At 38.5% G+C, this 15,382-nt stretch overlaps 4 protein-coding genes across 4 annotated transcripts; all 4 read left to right on the forward strand.

The window, feature by feature from the left end:
- Positions 1-1,372: 1,372 nt before the first annotated feature.
- On the forward strand, positions 1,373-2,332 carry LOC133993612 (odorant receptor 131-2-like). The gene has a single exon (XM_062432599.1). It carries the CDS (start codon positions 1,379-1,381, stop codon positions 2,330-2,332), a length of 954 nt encoding a protein of 317 aa, XP_062288583.1. The 5' UTR covers positions 1,373-1,378.
- Positions 2,333-5,510: 3,178 nt separating this feature from the next.
- LOC133993614 (odorant receptor 131-2-like) lies at positions 5,511-7,615 on the forward strand. Its single transcript, XM_062432600.1, has 2 exons — positions 5,511-5,531; positions 6,677-7,615. The coding sequence occupies exons 1-2, from the start codon at positions 5,511-5,513 to the stop codon at positions 7,613-7,615; spliced, it is 960 nt and encodes a 319-aa protein (XP_062288584.1).
- A 1,143-nt stretch (positions 7,616-8,758) lies between these two features.
- On the forward strand, positions 8,759-9,978 carry LOC133993615 (odorant receptor 131-2-like). Its single transcript, XM_062432601.1, has 2 exons — positions 8,759-9,250; positions 9,805-9,978. The coding sequence occupies exons 1-2, from the start codon at positions 8,759-8,761 to the stop codon at positions 9,976-9,978; spliced, it is 666 nt and encodes a 221-aa protein (XP_062288585.1).
- Positions 9,979-11,667: 1,689 nt separating this feature from the next.
- Positions 11,668-13,972, forward strand: LOC133993616 (odorant receptor 131-2-like). Its single transcript, XM_062432602.1, has 2 exons — positions 11,668-11,688; positions 13,034-13,972. The coding sequence occupies exons 1-2, from the start codon at positions 11,668-11,670 to the stop codon at positions 13,970-13,972; spliced, it is 960 nt and encodes a 319-aa protein (XP_062288586.1).
- Positions 13,973-15,382: the final 1,410 nt, after the last annotated feature.

Here is a 15,382-nt window from a genome sequence, read left to right on the forward strand (position 1 = left end):
GTGTTCCTGGAACCGTACCGAGCCGAGTCGAGTCGAGTCATGCTAGAACTGTATAGTGGAAAAGCGCCAATAGAGAGATATCTGGCCTGTCTAATTTTCAGTCGCCAATTACATGCATTACCGAAAACTTTTAAATGGTCAGTATGGAAGAAATTGGAACTCACTACGATCCTGGGTGCACTCGAAGGGAAATATTGCAGATAATAGAACTTAATACGACCCTGAGCTCAAAGCACAACAGAACGTGCTAACAACAGATACATCTCTGACATGTTGTTGAGTTGGTGTGGCCTATTTTTTCAATCCCCAATTATGCGTATTGCCAAAAATGACCCAAGCTGGGGTTGAACCTTTCGTTTAACAACACAACACACTAACCTATCGCACCATAGAGGCATCTCTATGTAATTGTCAAGTTAGTGTGGCCTATATTTTTAATCCTCAGTTACGTGACTTATGAAAAACTTGTAAAAGGGCTATATGGCAGAAATTGGAACCCACTCCAACTTTGGGTGGGCTCGAACCACCAAACTTTTGTTTAACAGCACTCTATAACACACTGCACCACAGAGACATCTCTGGCATGTATTAAAATCCCTCTCTTCACTTGCAAAGCCCTTAATGGTCAGCCACCATCATATCTTAAAGAGCTCATAATACCCTGTTACCCCACTAGAACACAGTGCTCCCAGGATGCAGATTTGCTTGTTGTTCCTATAGTCTCCATAAGTACAATGGGGGCAAAGCCTTCAGTTATCAGGCTCCTCTCCCGTGGAACCATCTCCCAGATTTGGTCTGAGGGACAGACACCCTTTAAATATTTAAAAGCAGGCTTTCCTTTTTTTATACTTTCCTTTTTGATAAAGACATGCTGTTATAGACCTTGACTGTAGTGTACTAACACATGAGCAAAAAAACAAGGAAGGAGGATGCCAACCTGATAACCTCGGTGGAGCATTTATATATAATCAATATAATCAACACTACATTGCCCCATAATTACTCCATGTATGATAGATGCTGCTGACATGATGACATGCATAAGTGTATTGATGTGGTATTACATCAGTCATGAATCATTTGTTAACAATGCTGACATGTGACTGTGTTATGTGAAGTGGGTGTGAAGACAAAGCTTATAAACAATATGTGAGGGAAGACAAACCCTGCAGACCAGCTCTGCTCATGGGGAAATAAGCATATTCTCTAACCTAACAAGTATGTGGATGAATTTGGATTTTGCATGTGAACTCAGTGGCATTCTCTTCTGTAAAGATGATATATCTTCACTGTGCTAGGAATGGAAAAAGGAATACTTGTTTTTGCAGTCCTCATCAACAGATTAATATTTTGTATGTCTGTTAGATGCTTTTTTAAAATGTCAAATGCTTCTCAGTCTCAGACCACCACCACTATTGGACGGGGGTTACTAGAAAGAGCAATATTTTCCACTCTGACTATCATACCATGCTGTGTGTTCCTCTTCATTAATGTGATCATGCTATTCACCTTGAGGAGTAAACCTGTGTTTCGTGAGACCTCCCGTTACATTCTTCTGTATAACCTCCTTTTTGCAGACACTGTACTGATGGCACAGGGTCAGTTAATGTATATTCTGGCTGTTTGTAGATTAAGACTGACTTATCCTGTATGCGGTTTTCTCATCATGCTCGCCAATGTTATAACTGAAATCTCTCCTCTCACGCTGGTAGTGATGTCTCTGGAGAGGTATGTAGCTGTGTGCTACCCACTGAGGCACGCTACCATCATCACCACCAGAAACACAGGGGTGGCGATCGGTGTAATTTGGACATTCTGTTCCTTAAATGTTTTCATCCAAGTTCTTTTGCTGTTAGATTTTCCATTTGAAGAACTGGAGAGCCTGCAGATGAAAGACTTTTGCTCTGACATAGCCATGTTTCTTGGCCCAATGTCTGATCATTATAACAAAGGCTATGCTTGCTTTCTGTTTCTGTCAGCTGGTGTGATAATAACTTGCTCCTATATTGGTGTGATGATAGCAGCCAGGTCGGCCTCCACAAACAAAGCTTCTGCCGATAAAGCTCGTAATACATTGCTGCTGCATCTGGTGCAGCTGGGCCTCAGTCTCTCGTCAGCTATACACAACCCATTGCTTGTAGCTGTCTCAAAAGTCCTTGACAGGATAATGATTGTCCGCATCCAAATTGTCCTTTATGTGTGTATTATGCTCCTCCCCAGATGTCTAAGTGCTCTCATCTATGGTATCAGAGACCAAACCATCAGACCCATCCTTGTATACCATTTATGTTGTAGACTGAAACTGAGAGCCAAGGCTGAGGTCTCACCTTAAGACACATGCAATGTATCTTAAATTCTGTTTTAAAACAATACTCACATGCCCATTTTTACAGTTGTTGGTCACTGTAATCCCTTGTGATCCCTTCATAATGCAATTACATGTTAAAGGGGGACCTAGATGACACAATCTACAGTCTTTATTCTGTTGAATAATGCATTCTTTATTTTAGCTGAAGCTATTATGAGGTCTGATTTAAAATCAAGTGGCCATCTTCCAAGTTAGTCTTTAAGTACAAGATAAACAGGACAGTGGGGTGATGTAAATTGAATTTTTGTACAGAATGAGTACTGTTGGTTTTATCTCCCCCACCTCTTCCTTTGGAAACATGTTGGTACAGGATCTCTTTGAGGCCACAATAAAGAGTAGAAAAACAACATTGTTTTAATGTATATTTTGGCATATGAGAATAGTTTTAGGACCATTATTTTATTTAAATATGCAATATGGAGTTAGAAGAATTTATCTTCAAAATGTCAAATGGGATTGCTGCACTTGAAGATGTTGATGTTCAATGGAATATAAATACTTCTAAATAAAATTATCTGGTTTGCTGTTTAATCTGTAATAGATTGATATGACAATTAGAACAATGAGTAGAAGAGGAAGAACAGAGGTCATGCTGCCATTAAACAGTGAATGAAGACATCTTCATCTCAATGTTAATTTCTGAACAAGCAATGGCTCTTATTATTTCAAGATTGAAAGAATTTCATTAATCTTACTTATAACATCTAATTTGTTTTGATTGTTTGCTGTGATTGTCTGGTTAGCTATATTTCTGCATTTACAAATTAAAAAAGTACAGAAAATTTGAAGAACCAACACAGACACTGTGTACAAATCTATCTAAAAAAAAAAAAAAAAAGTATGGTGGCGGGTATATGTTTGTGGTATTGATGTTTGTTCTTGTAACCTGTGAAGTTGTCTGTGTAATTTCTTGTGGCTGTACAGAATGTGAAAATAATTTTCCTGGAAAGGACAATAATATCTATCTATCTATCTATCTATCTATCTATCTATCTATCTATCTATCTATCTATCTATCTATCTATCTATCTATCTATCTATCTATCTATCTAACTAACTAACTAACTATCTAACTAACTAACTAACTATCTATCTATCTATCTATCTATCTACAAGAAAGGGATGAGCAGAGGCTATTTTCTGATCTTTCAATGTATGCAACAACATGCTGGAGATCTTCTACCAGTCCTCGGTTGTGAACGCCATCTGCAACAAACTAACTCACAAGGCCTGAATTATCACTGGTCTAAACCTTGGGATATTTTAATCAGACTTTCATTGTATACAGTATATATATTATTCGCTGCCATCTTGTCTTTTGCCCCTTATTATTACTCTTTTTCTGTACTACTACTATTACTGTTCTTTATGTATATATTGCACATACTGTAACTATTCAATACTTAGTGTTTGCTATGCAGACCTGAAATTCTGCCTATTAATTTATTGTCATTTGTGTGTTTTAGTCATTTTTTGTAATAAGCTATTATTATTTGTTCTTGATTATAGTTGACTAAGCTGCTGTGATGCAATAATTTCCCTTGTGGGATCAATAAAGTATATCTATATCTTCTGTCTGTCTGTCTGTGGAGGAGGAATGGACCAGGTCTATAATACGGTTCCACTGTTCATTAGATAAGTCTGTTCCCAGATCTGCTTCCCAGGCGTTTTTGATTTGGGTGGGGAGACTTTGACTGGCCGACCTCATGACTCATTTTGGACCCACAAATAACTGTCCTTCCTTTGGTTATGATGCATTGTCAAAAGGATGTCAAGCAAGGTTTCAGGGGGTTGTTGGAGAAATGAGAAAAACATGTTTTAAAGAGAGTTAGGTAGGTGATATTTTGATGAAAGTTCAATAAAAGATAGGAAGATCCCATGTCCATGCAGGTCCTTAATATTATTAATATTATTATTAATATTATGTTACCATTACTGAACCAAATTCAGTATTCTAAGTCTGTACTTGAACATTTGAAAAGGTGATTGTTGAGTACCGAAACCAGATTCAAGTGTGTGGGGCAGAGAGAGAGAGAGAGGCTGAACAATGCTGGGAGTTGGCCTTTAATCCTATAGGAGCAGTTGCTTCAAATCTGGTTGGCGGCCACACCCACATTCTCCTGGACACCTTAATTAACACAATAGAATATGATATTAACCCTTAAACACACCAAAACTAATATATTTAAGATTGGCCAGGCAGGGGCAGTCAGACTGTACATGCTCCCAATAAACAAATTACTACTACTAAACATACACAGTAAACATACTTTATAAATTAAGCTGATTGTGACTCCGTGTCTCCTGTCAGCTGTAGAGTCAACAATACGATATCATGGTTCAAACAAATTAATAACATTGTGAGTAAAATGAGAAGCAGTGTGCTAGTTGTGAGGAGAGTTTTAAAAGTTAATCAGTCAATCAGGGTGACCATGTTCCAAAGTAATCCACCCGCAACGGCATGTAGCATGTATGTTACTGGCCAGCGTGCCCTGTCGAGTGATGTCATGATGCAGCAAATGTGGAGTTTAGTTCAAATGTTTTGGCAAGCGACCATACTTCGTTTTGCTGAGCCTTTGGCGTTGGCACCCCCACTGTGTTAAAGCATTTCAATCAGGAGAGACTAGTGAATAGAAAGATATTTATTGTAAATATGTAATGAACAAAATCTTAGTAATGTCAAAGTCTTTGGCGCTTGAACTCCATGAGGAATCATCCCTTAACGGCTGCATATACACTCACCGGCCACTTTATTAGGTACACCTTGCTAGTACCAGGTTGGACCCCCTTTTGCATTCAGAACTGCCTTAATCCTTCGTGGCATAGATTCAACAAGGTACTAGAAACATTCCTCAGAGAGTTTGGTCCATATTGACATGATAGCATCACGCAGTTGCTGCAGATTTGTCGGCTGCACATCCATGATGCGAATCTCCCGTTCCACCACAACCCAAAGGTGCTCTATTGGATTGAGATCTGGTGACTGTGGAGGCCATTTGAGCACAGTGAACTCACTGTCATGTTCAAGAAACCAGTCTGAGATGATTCGCGCTTTATGACATGGCGCGTTATGACATGGCGCGTTATCCTGCTGGAAGTAGCCATCAGAAGATGGGTACACTGTGGTCATAAAGGGATGGACATGGTCAGCAACAATACTCAGGTAGGCTGTGGCGTTGACACAATGCTCAATTGGTACTAAGGGGCCCAAAGTGTGCCAAGAAAATATCCCCCACACCATTGCACCACCACCACCAGCCTGAACCGTTGATACAAGGCAGGATGGATCCATGCTTTCATGTTGTTTACGCCAAATTCTGACCCTACCATCCGAATGTCGCAGCAGAAATCGAGACTCATCAAACCAGGCAACCTTTTTCCAATCTTCTATTGTCCAATTTTAGTGAGCCTGTGCGAATTGTAGCCTCAGTTTCCTGTTCTTAGCTGACAGGAGTGGCACCCGGTGTGGTCTTCTGCTGCTGTAGCCCATCCGCCTCAAAGTTCGACGTGTTGTGCGTTCAGAGATGCTCATCTGCATACCTCGGTTGTAACGAGTGGTTATTTGAGTTACTGTTGCCTTTCTATCAGCTCAAACCAGTCTGGCCATTCTCCTCTGACCTCTGGCATCAACAAGGCATTATTTATTACAGCTGATTTGGGGTCTTCCATTCAGGATTTTGACCACACTGAAGCACTGAGACACCTCTTGTTAAGGTCTTCAATGAGATACACTTAAACACAGACAGTGGCAGACTGATTCATATCCACCTTACTGAGGGCTGGACAGGGCTACTGTACTAAAACTTTCGGCAACAGAATATACAATGACTAGAATATTGAGAGAGAAATGTAAAGGATTACATCACCCATCAGTGTTCAACATTACTGTCTAGTTACTATAATTACATGTCATGGTATCACATGATGTGGGAATAAGGATTGAGATCTTAAAATACATATAAGGCCAGGCAAACCCTGCAGACCTGTTCCACCCACATGGAACAAGCACAGCCTCCAACCTGCTAACTGTCGGCACAGGGAACATGTATGTGAATCATTTTCTATTTTGCATGTGAACTCAATAGACATTTCTGCCTGGTTTTGTGTTTCAAACTGTTATAAGAGTAAGAACTGTTTAATTGTGCTTCTGTGTAATTGTTGTTTTTCATTGTTTGTTTTCTTTTGTTTTTTGAGATCTTAAATTTGCTTTCCAGTTAGTCAAATTTACTGTGTAACAGGTTGAAACTCTCATTTTCACAGGGGTCCCGTAAATGCCTCTCTAATATGTCATTTGCAATTCGATCTCAGACCAACATCACTGTTGGACTGCAATACCGGGGAGTACTGGAACTTGTGTTGTTTTCTGCTCCAATTACAGTGCCATGCTGTGTGTTTCTCTTCATTAATGGGATCATGCTGTTCACTTTGAGGAGTAAATCTGTGTTTAGAGAAACCTCCCGTTACATTCTTCTATATAACTTACTTTTTGCAGACACTGTACAGATGGCACTAGCCCAGTTGATGTATCTTCTATCTGCTTGTAGAGTATGGCTGACTTATCCTGTATGTGGTGTTATCACCATGTTTGCTGTTCTCACAAATGATATCTCTCCTCTCACACTGGGGTTGATGTCTCTGGAGAGATATGTAGCTGTGTGCTACCCACTGAGGCACGCTACCATCATCACCATCAGAAACACAGGGGTGGCTATCATTGCAGTTTGGGCCTTCAGTTCACTAAATGTTCTCACTCGAGTTCTTTTGCTGTCAGAGTTTCCATTTGAAGAACTGGAGAGCCTGCAGATGAAAAACCTTTGTTCTGACATAGCTATGTCTCTTGGCCCAATGTCTGATCACTTTGACAAAGCCTATGCTTGCTTTCTCTTTCTATCAGCTGGTGTGACAATAACTTGCTCCTATATTGGAGTGATGATAGCCGCCAGGTCGGCCTCCACAAACAAAGCTTCAGCCCATAAGACTCGTAACACACTGCTGCTGCATCTGGTGCAGCTATGCCTCAGTCTCCTGTCAACTGTAAATGACCCACTGATTATTGCCATCTCCAAAATCGTAGACAGAGTATCAATATTTCGTATCCAGAGTATTCTTTATGTGTGTATTATCCTTCTCCCAAGATGTCTGAGTGCTCTAATCTATGGCATCAGAGACCAGACCATCAGACCCATCCTCATGTACCATCTGTGCTGTCGATTGAAACTGCCACGGCTGGGGTCTCAGCCTAGGTGACAGGAAATTATACTATATTATTATTGTACTATATTAAACATAGAATTGGAATAAAATAATGTAGTATTGCAAAATTACTTCAAATAATTTCTGAATTATCTATATTCTGCACATACTTTATTTGAGTTCATTGTTTTTAAATAGTTGGCAGTTACAATATGCAGAAGTTATTTTTATTATTTGTATATATTGCAAAAGCTTAAAGTCCCCCTCCAGTCAAAGATGTGTTGCTCTTCTTGTTCCTTTAGTTGGATATTTGAGCTTTCCTGTGCAGAACGATGTATGTGCAGTTTGTTTTTATGTTCATCTGCTGAAAGTTTCTCTGTGCTCTAAGTATAAATAAATATGAGTTTTTAAAGTGTTGACTCTGAGCAAGATTTGTGACATGACAACTGGTCTTAAGCCAATTGTGGTCCATTATGCAACTTACACAAATGTGATGTGAAAACTTGAAGCCTCTAGTGCAACGCTGAACACTGACATTTTGTGTCCAGCAGGAAAACTTTAGAAATGTGTTTTGCCTTACCTTTTTATTGTTATGCACAATAACACCAAGATAAATCCCTTGTACTGTATGTACAAACCTACCTGGCAGTAAACTTTTTTTCTTATTCTTATTCTGATTTGAATGTTTTTTAGCAAAGCAACTGCATGTTTTTGTGGAAAAAACACATCAGGCACAAAGCAAAGTGAGTTTTTTGATGAAATGTTAAACTACTGTAGATATACTGTCTATATAACGTTCACAATACTTTTCGCTTGAGAATAGAAGCCAACAGTCAGTGTGACTATTTTAATTATGTTGACTGAAGACAACAATATATGATGATTGTTTACATATCTCAATCCAATATGCATTTTACTGTATTTAAACATTAACCACAATCCAATAGATTTCCCAAACCAAGATGCATTGCATCTTCTTTGCAGTGGCACTTATATTTATGTATAATTTAAGCCTTGTGCCTCATTAGGGACCTAAAGGGGTCTTAATTTCCTTTTCCTTTCATTTTGGCTGTGATTATGCTGAAGCCATGATATATGGCAATGGTGTATCTTTTTTTCTGTAGTTACATTTTGGAAATGTAACTACAGATCCTATATTAAGTCTACATTAGCTATCCCATATGTGGTTTTCTTGTCATGCTCACCAATGTTATAACTGAAATCTCTCCCCTCACGCTGGTAGTGATGTCTCTGGAGAGGTATGTAGCTGTGTGCTACCCACTGAGGCACGCTACCATCATCACCATCAGAAACACAGGGGTGGCGATTGGTGTAGTTTGGACATTCTGTTCTCTAAATGTTTTCATCCAAGTTATTTTGCTGTTAGAATTTCCATTTGACGACCTGGAGATTGAACAAATGAAAGGTTTTTGTGCTAAAGAAAACATGCTGCTTGGTCCAATGTCTCATCATTATAACAAAGCCTACACTTATTTTGTGTTTATATCAGCTAGTGTAGCAATCATTTCCTCTTATATTGGTGTGATGATAGCAGCCAGGTCAGCCTCCACAGACAAAGCTTCAGCTGGTAAAGCTCGTAATACATTGCTGCTGCATCTGGTGCAGCTGGGCCTCAGTCTCTCCTCAACTATACACAACCCATTTCTCATAGTTATCTCAAAGGTCTTAGACTTGACAGTATTCATGGGTCAATGACGTATAAGGATTTTCAACAACTCAATTTTAAATAATAAAAACAAGCATATCTAATGCAGTAGTTCAAACATTCAGAATGTTGTGTACCTGACAATTCATATTACAATTTGAAAGTGATTTTAATGGGGGTTTTTCAAGATTAATTGGCATTGGCCTGAAAAAAAAGTCATTTGGTGCGACCATGATTCATCTTGAAATGTCTTATATAAATAAAAGACCATCATTTACAAAGATTTTAAAAAAAAAATGCAAATACTTTGTTTCCAAACACTTTATATTACTGAAAACTTGTAAAAAAAGATGTGAAGCGTGTTAAGTAAATTAATTTATTTCAAGATGAATTGTGGTCGCACCACATGACTCTTTTTAAAAGCCAGTGCCAATTAATCTTGAAAAACCCACTAAAATCACTTAATTTCAAATGTATAATATGGAGCTTCAGGTACACAACATTCTGAATGTTTGAACTACTGCATTAGATATGCTGGTTTTTATTATTCTACAATTGAGCTGTTCTAAATCCTTATACGTCATTGACCCTCATACGAATTCAAATTGTTGTTTATGTGTGTATTATACTCCTCCCCAGATGTCTAAGTGCTCTCATCTGTGGTATCAGAGACCAAACCATCAGACCCATCCTTGTATACCATTTATGCTGTAGACTGAAACTGAGAGCCAAGGCTGAGGTCTCACCTTAAGACACATGCAATGTATCTTAAATTCTGCCTTAAAACAATACTCACATGCCCATTTTTACAGTTGTTGGTCACTGTAATCCCTTGTGATCCCTTCATAATGCAATTACATGTCAAAGGGGGACCTAGATGACACAATCTACAGTCTTCATTCTGTAGAATGATGCATTCTTTATTTTAGCTGAAGCTATTATGAGGTCTGATTTAAAATCAAGTGGCCATCTTCCAAGTTAGTCTTTAAGTACAAGATAAACAGGACAGTGGGGTGATGTAAATTGAATTTTTGTACAGAATGAGTACTGTTGGTTTTATCTCCCCCACCTCTTCCTTTGGAAACATGTTAGTACAGGATCTCTTTGAGGCCACAATAAAGAGTAGAAAAGTGGCAACAAACAACATTGTTTTAATGTATATTTTGGCATATGAGAATCATTTTGAGACCATTGTTTTATTTAATATAAATACTTCTGTTAAAACAAAATAAAATAATCTGGTTTGCTGTTTAATCTGTAATAAATTGATATGACAATTAGAACAATGAGCAGAAGAGGAAGAACAGAGGTCATGCTGCCATTAAACAGTGAATGAAGACATCTTCATCTCAATGTTAATTTCTGGACAAGCAGTGGCTCTTATTATTTCAAGATTGAAAGAATTTCATTAATCTTACTTATAACATCTAATTTGTTTTGATTGTTTGCTGTGATTGTCTGGTTAGCTATATTTCTGCATTTACAAATCAAAAATGTACAGTAAAATATGAAGAACCAACACAGACACTGTGTACAAATCTTTCTACAAAAAAAAAAAAAAGTATGGTGGCGGGTATATGTTTGTGGTATTGATGTTTGTTCTTGTAACCTGTGAAGTTGTCTGTGTAATTTCTTGTGGCTGTACAGAATGTGAAAATAATTATCCTGGAAAGGACAATAATATCTATCTATCTATCTATCTATCTATCTATCTATCTATCTATCTATCTATCTATCTATCTATCTATCTATCTATCTATCTATCTATCTATCTATCTATCTATCTAACTAACTATCTATCTATCTATCTATCTATCTATCTATCTAACTAACTATCTATCTATCTATCTATCTATTTATCTATCTAACTAACTAACTATCTATCTATCTATCTAACTATCTATCTATCTATCTATCTATCTATCTATCTATCTATCTATCAATGTACAAGAAAGGGATGAGCAGAGGCTATTTTCTGATCTTTCAATGTATGCAACAACATGCTGGAGATCTTCTACCAGTCCTCGGTTGTGAACGCCATCTGCAACAAACTAACTCACAAGGCCTGAATTATCACTGGTCTAAACCTTAGGATATTTTAATCAGACTTTCATTGTATACAGTATATATATTATTCACTGCCATCTTGTCTTGTGCACCTTATTATTACTCTTTTTCTGTACTACTACTATTACTGTTCTTTATGTATATATTGCACATACTGTAACTATTCAATACTTAGTGTTTGCTATGCAGACCTGAAATTCTGCCTATTAATTTATTGTCATTTGTGTGTTTTTGTCTTTTTTTGTAATAAGCTTCTTTTTTTCTTTCTTGATTATAGTTGACTAAGCTGCTGTGATGCAATAATTTCCCTTGTGGGATCAATAAAGTATATCTATATCTTCTGTCTGTCTGTCTGTCTGTCTGTGGAGGAGGAATGGACCAGGTCTATACTACGGTTCCACTGTTCATTAGATAAGTCTGTTCCCAGATCTGCTTCCCAGGCGTTTTTGATTTGGGTGGGGAGTCTTTGCCTGGCTGACCTCATGAATCCTTTTGGACCCACAAATAACTGTCCTTCCTTCTGTTATGATGCATTGTCACAAGGATGTCAAGCAAGGTTTCAGGGGGTCGTTGGAGAAATGAGAAAACTGTTTTAGAGAGAGTAGAGCGGTCGTCCTCCAATTGGAAGATTGGCGGTTCGATTCCCGGCTCCTCCAGTCTACATGTCGATGTGTCCTTGGGCAAGACACTTAACCCCTAGTTGCTCCCGTTGCTGTGCCAATGGTGTATGAATGCGTGTGAATGGTTAACTTCCTCCTGATGTGCAGGTTGGCACCCTGCGTGGTAGCCCCTGCCATCAGTGTATGAATGTGCGTGAATGCGGTGAATGAGTTGTAGTGTAAAGCGCTTTGAGTGGTTGAAAAGACTAGAAAGGCGCTATAAAAGTACAGTCCATTTACCATTTACCATTTAGGTAGGTGATATTTTGAAAGTTCAATAAAAGATGGAAGATCCCATGCAATTGCATTCTGGATTAACATTCAAAAGAATAATGTAGACACATCACTAATGACTAATTATTGGCCCATTTTAAATAAAATAATTGAAAAAGCTTTTTTTCAACAGCTGAACAAATTCTTGGCACCAAACAGCTGATTTGGGGTCTTCCATTCAGGATTTTGACCACACTGAAGCACTGAGATACCTCTTGTTAAGGTCTTCAATGAGATACACTTAAACACAGACAGTGGCAGACTGATTCATATCCACCTTAGTGAGGGCTGGACAGGGCTTCTGTAGTAAAACTTTCGGCAACAGAATATACAATGACTAGAGTATTGAGAGAGAAATGTAAAGGATTACATCACCCATCAGTGTTCAACATTACTGTCTAGTTACTATACTTACATGTCATGGTATCACATGATGTGGGAATAAGGATTGAGATCTTAAAATACATATAAGGCCAGGCAAACCCTGCAGACCTGTTCCACTCACATGGAACAAGCACAGCCTCTAACCTGCTAACTGTCGGCACAGGGAACATGTATGTGAATCATTTTCTTTGTTGCATGTGAACTCAATAGACATTTCTGCCTAGTTTTGTGTTTCAAACTGTTCTAAGAGTAAGAACTGTTTAATTGTGCTTCTGTGTAATTGTTTTTTTTGTTTTTTGTTTTTCTGAGATCTTAAATTTGCTTTCCAGTTAGTCAAATTTACTGTATAACAGGTTGAAACTCTTATTTTCACAGGGGTCCCGTACATACCTCTCTAATATGTCATTTGCAATTCGATCTCAGACCAACATCACTGTTGGACTGCAATACCGGGGAGTACTGGAACTTGTGTTGTTTTCTGCTCCAATTACAGTGCCATGCTGTGTGTTTCTCTTCATTAATGGGATCATGCTGTTCACTTTGAGGAGTAAATCTGTGTTTAGAGAAACCTCCCGTTACATTCTTCTATATAACTTACTTTTTGCAGACACTGTACAGATGGCACTAGCCCAGTTACTGTATCTTCTGTCTGTTAGTAGAGTATGGCTGACTTATCCTGTATGTGGTGTTATCACCATGTTTGCTGTTCTCACAAATGATATCTCTCCTCTCACACTGGGGTTGATGTCTCTGGAGAGATATGTAGCTGTGTGCTACCCACTGAGGCACGCTACCATCATCACCATCAGAAACACAGGGGTGGCTATCATTGCAGTTTGGGCCTTCAGTTCACTAAATGTTCTCATTCAAGTTGTTTTGCTGTTAGAGTTTCCATTTGAAGAACTGGAGAGCCTGCAGATGAAAAACTTTTGTGCTGACATAGCTATGTTTCTTGGCCCGATGTCTGATCATTATGACAAGGCCTACACTTGTTTCCTGTTTCTATCAGCTGGTGTGACAATAACTTGCTCCTATATTGGAGTGATGATAGCCGCCAGGTCGGCCTCCACAAACAAAGCTTCAGCCCATAAGACTCGTAACACACTGCTGCTGCATCTGGTGCAGCTATGCCTCAGTCTCCTGTCAACTGTAAATGACCCACTGATTATTGCCATCTCCAAAATCGTAGACAGAGTATCAATATTTCGTATCCAGAGTATTCTTTATGTGTGTATTATCCTTCTCCCAAGATGTCTGAGTGCTCTAATCTATGGCATCAGAGACCAGACCATCAGACCCATCCTCATGTACCATCTGTGCTGTCAATTGAAACTGCCAAGGCTGGGGTCTCAGCCTAGGTGACAGGAAATTATACTATATTATTACTGTACTATATTAAACATAGAATTGGATTAAAATAATGTAGTATTGCAAAATTACTTCAAAACATTTCTGAATTATCTATATTCTGCACATACTTTATTTGAGTTCATTGTTTTTAAATAGTTACCTTGTACTGTATGTACAAACCTACATGGCAGTAAACTTTTTTTCTTATTCTTATTCTGATTTGAATGTTTTTTAGCAAAGCAACTGCATGTTTTTGGGGAAAAAACACATCAGGCACAAAGCAAAGTGAGTTTTTTGATGAAATGTTAAACTACTGTAGATATACTGTCTATATAACGTTCACAATACTTTTCGCTTGAGAATAGAAGCCAACAGTCAGTGTGACTATTTTAATTACGTTGACTGAAAACAACAATATATGATGATTGTTTACATATCTCAATCCAATATGCATTTTACTGTATTTAAACATTAACCACAATCCAAAAGATTTCCCAAACCAAGATGCATTGCATCTTCTTTGCAGTGGCACTTATATTTATGTATAATTTAAGCCTTGTGCCTCATTAGGGACCTAAAGGGGTCTTAATTTCCTTTTCCTTTCATTTTGGCTGTGATTATGCTGAAGCCATGATATCTGGCAGTAGTGTATCTTTTTATCTGTAGTTACATTTTGGAAATGTAACTACAGATCCTATATTAAGTCTACATTAGCTGTGTAGAAAAAAATACTAACTTTCAGCATTTTAGGGCCCTTTTAGGTCCCATTGAAACCCATTACCCACTTTCAAACTGAAGCTCTGGCTTTAGACCTGTAGTTTTTACTATTTTCTAGCTGATTGACTCATTTTCCATTTTCCTGAGAACGTGTGTAACTGTATATATCATATAAGCCTTATCATTTATTAATAGTATTACATTCTGTGCACTTAAATTTGATCAGACTTTTATTTAAAATAAATGAGGGAACCCATATAATTTTTAAACTGTGGAGTGTGATAAGTGAGGAGACAAGAGACGGAGATGCGTCGAGTCAGCTTTACCCTCCACTTTTTATATTTATACAACACAGTACAGCGAGTGAGGTAAAACTGCCACAACAACGTAAACCCGGAAGTAGTACCCCGTAAACGTCTCCCTTAAAGTTACAGTCTCTTGGTGAATTGTGTCTTTCACCCACTAGTGCAAAACAGAACAGTCCAGCACATAACAGTCCCTAGAAAAGTCAACGTGTAGGCGGGCGGACCAGGCGGCCATAACGGCTGCGCTTAACAGGAGAGGGGCAAAGGGCAAGGGGTAGGGCCGAGACTTGGGCCGAAGTCTGAGCAGGGGCAGGGGAAGTGCAAGGGACAGGGGAAGTGCCAGGGGCCGAGGCTGCCACAGGGCGGCGCCCTCGTAGTGGGGGCTGGGCCAGCTGAAGCG

The sequence above is a fragment of the Scomber scombrus genome, chromosome 14 (assembly GCF_963691925.1).
Source record: "Scomber scombrus chromosome 14, fScoSco1.1, whole genome shotgun sequence".
Lineage (NCBI taxonomy): Eukaryota > Metazoa > Chordata > Actinopteri > Scombriformes > Scombridae > Scomber > Scomber scombrus.

Bases quoted from the DNA above. Each gene is read 5' to 3' on its own strand.
- LOC133993612 (XM_062432599.1), top strand. From the start codon at position 1,379: ATGTCAAATGCTTCTCAGTCTCAGACCACCACCACTATTGGACGGGGG.
- LOC133993614 (XM_062432600.1), top strand. From the start codon at position 5,511: ATGGTCAGCAACAATACTCAG. The intron at 5,532-6,676 runs GTAGGCTGTGGC...ATTCGATCTCAG, and splicing joins TGGTCAGCAACAATACTCAG to ACCAACATCACTGTTGGACT.
- LOC133993615 (XM_062432601.1), top strand. From the start codon at position 8,759: ATGCTCACCAATGTTATAACTGAAATCTCTCCCCTCACGCTGGTAGTG. The intron at 9,251-9,804 runs GACTTGACAGTA...CTAAATCCTTAT, and splicing joins TAGTTATCTCAAAGGTCTTA to ACGTCATTGACCCTCATACG.
- LOC133993616 (XM_062432602.1), top strand. From the start codon at position 11,668: ATGGACCAGGTCTATACTACG. The intron at 11,689-13,033 runs GTTCCACTGTTC...ATTCGATCTCAG, and splicing joins TGGACCAGGTCTATACTACG to ACCAACATCACTGTTGGACT.